Raw genomic sequence first — 2,106 nt, forward strand, 5'->3', positions numbered from 1 at the left:
GAATCCTAAATCGAAATTTTTCAGAACAGGAATTTAAAGATCAATCCCAAACTAAATTTTTGGGAATCCCAAAATATTTTCGGGATTTCCCGACAAATCAGGAATCCCAAATTGAAATATAAAATTATGAATTGTTGTTCAAATATATAATTCAAGAACACATTCATAAACTACGAATGTCATTTCATTTACACTACCATTTAATCTAAAATTGGCATGCCTAACTGTTTTTATCAGAGTCAAAATTCAAATTAATTAAATCCTTTTTGCAATCTGTTGAGAGATAAAAGAATCAAACCTTTTGAAATCATTAGTCATGACAGTAGCAATAATAAAATCCAAATAAATATCAAACAGAACATGAAAATATGCAAGATGTAAGGCATTCCAGGTTGCGGAGCATGAATTATAAACTACTAGTATCGATTATAAAAGAATAATATATATAATATACATGTATAAATATATATATATAATAATTAAATTATATATTTTCGATTCGGTATGGAATTTACGAAATATCTAAAAGCTAATCTCGAATCCCGTACCAAAATTTCGAAATCAGTTCGGGATAACATCTTGAAAATTTTAGGAATTTTGATTTGGAAAATTATTGGTTTGGAATTGTAATTTTTTCGGTTTGGTTCGAGATTTTCGGAAATTTTTTCCACCCTTACAAAAAACCACCTGCGGGTGGCCATTTATCACAATAAAAATGTATTAAGTTAGTGACCATTTATCACAATAGTAAAAATGTATTAAGTTCTTATGAGTTCGAACCTCATCAGAAACTAATTTAACATTCTAATCTAACAAAATTTATCGTTAGACATAAAAAAAAAAAAAAAAAAAATCCTCAGTTCATATACTTCATATCCCAGCAAATTAATTTCTAGAAAATTGTAAGGAGGAAAAAACACCTTAATAATAGAAAATGATATACATGGAATTTAAAAACTAAATTTGCATCTACTTATTTGCAAATATATCGTAAAAACTAGGGAATATACACGTACAAATATGCACCCTAATTTTACAGATACAGCTCCTAATACCCTACCCTAATCTCCATCTTCAAGAAAGACCAACAAGGCAAAGTAACCCTAAACCTAATTTAATAGAACAATTAATAACTAAAACATAATTATAATTAAACGCTACACCGGGCCGACCCAATTTTCCCTGCACACTAATCATCTAACCCATAAAGTAAAAAGGAGAAAAAGCGTTAGATCGAACTGCGAATTCATCGACCTTCCCTTTGAAAAAATAAGGGGAAGGACGACAACCACGCATCTCGAACGTTAAGCCAAAACCCAAGACTTTACACTTCTGCAATTTCACGGTCAACTAAGACAGATTAAGCCGCAGAAGCTTCAGCAGCTCGCTTGCCGCAGCGTCGGTGCTCGAGACAACGCTCTTCTTGGCGAAGAACGACGGAAGAGGCAGAGAGCTCGGAGGCGGCGAGGCTATGCACGACGACGACCCGGCGTAGAACCCGGCAGTCAAGTTCGAGTCCTTGTTTTTGGTCTGCTTCGGAACCCGCTTGGGTGCCGGACCCATCAGGTTCGTGTTTCCTAGATCCGGAACCTGGGGCTTGGGATTCTGCTTCTGTGGTGGCGGAGCCGGCACTTGGGGCTTGAAATTTTGCTTCTGTGGGGGTGGAGCCGGCACCGTTTTGGGGATTTCTTCGCCGCGCTTGAGGATTTTGACCTGGCCCATGACGAGGTTTTGGGGAGCCGGGGACTTCTGGACCGGGCGAGGTAGGTTATTGGGCCGGGTGGGCCTTCGGTTCTTGCCGTCGTTCTGGGGGCGGCTGGGGCGGCCGAGGCGGCTAGGGTTAGGGTTAGGGTTCCGATTGAAATTCATTACTGATTGGCGTGAGAGCGAGTCTTTGTGGCAATCTCTGGGACTGAGAACTTCAACAGCCATCTGAGACCACACAAAATTCAGATCCGAAAATTCGAGCTTTTAGAGCTCAAAGGGGCAAAGGGGAAAAGAAAAGTCTAGAAAATTTGGGGCTCTTCGGCCACAACTTAGAGAGAGATAGGAAGAGAGAGAGAGAGAGAGAAGGGGAATTTACAGAGATTATATGTGAATATTGAG

General features: G+C 38.9%; 1 protein-coding gene across 1 annotated transcript; it reads right to left on the minus strand.

Moving 5' to 3' along the window:
- Window positions 1–900: 900 nt before the first annotated feature.
- On the minus strand, window positions 901–2,106 carry LOC126604589 (pollen-specific leucine-rich repeat extensin-like protein 1). The gene has a single exon (XM_050271880.1). It carries the CDS (start codon window positions 1,930–1,932, stop codon window positions 1,351–1,353), a length of 582 nt encoding a protein of 193 aa, XP_050127837.1. The 5' UTR covers window positions 1,933–2,106; the 3' UTR covers window positions 901–1,350.

The sequence above is a fragment of the Malus sylvestris genome, chromosome 15, assembly GCF_916048215.2.
Source record: "Malus sylvestris chromosome 15, drMalSylv7.2, whole genome shotgun sequence".
Classification (NCBI taxonomy): domain Eukaryota; kingdom Viridiplantae; phylum Streptophyta; class Magnoliopsida; order Rosales; family Rosaceae; genus Malus; species Malus sylvestris.

Bases quoted from the DNA above. Each gene is read 5' to 3' on its own strand.
- LOC126604589 (XM_050271880.1), bottom strand. From the start codon at position 1,932: ATGGCTGTTGAAGTTCTCAGTCCCAGAGATTGCCACAAAGACTCGCTC.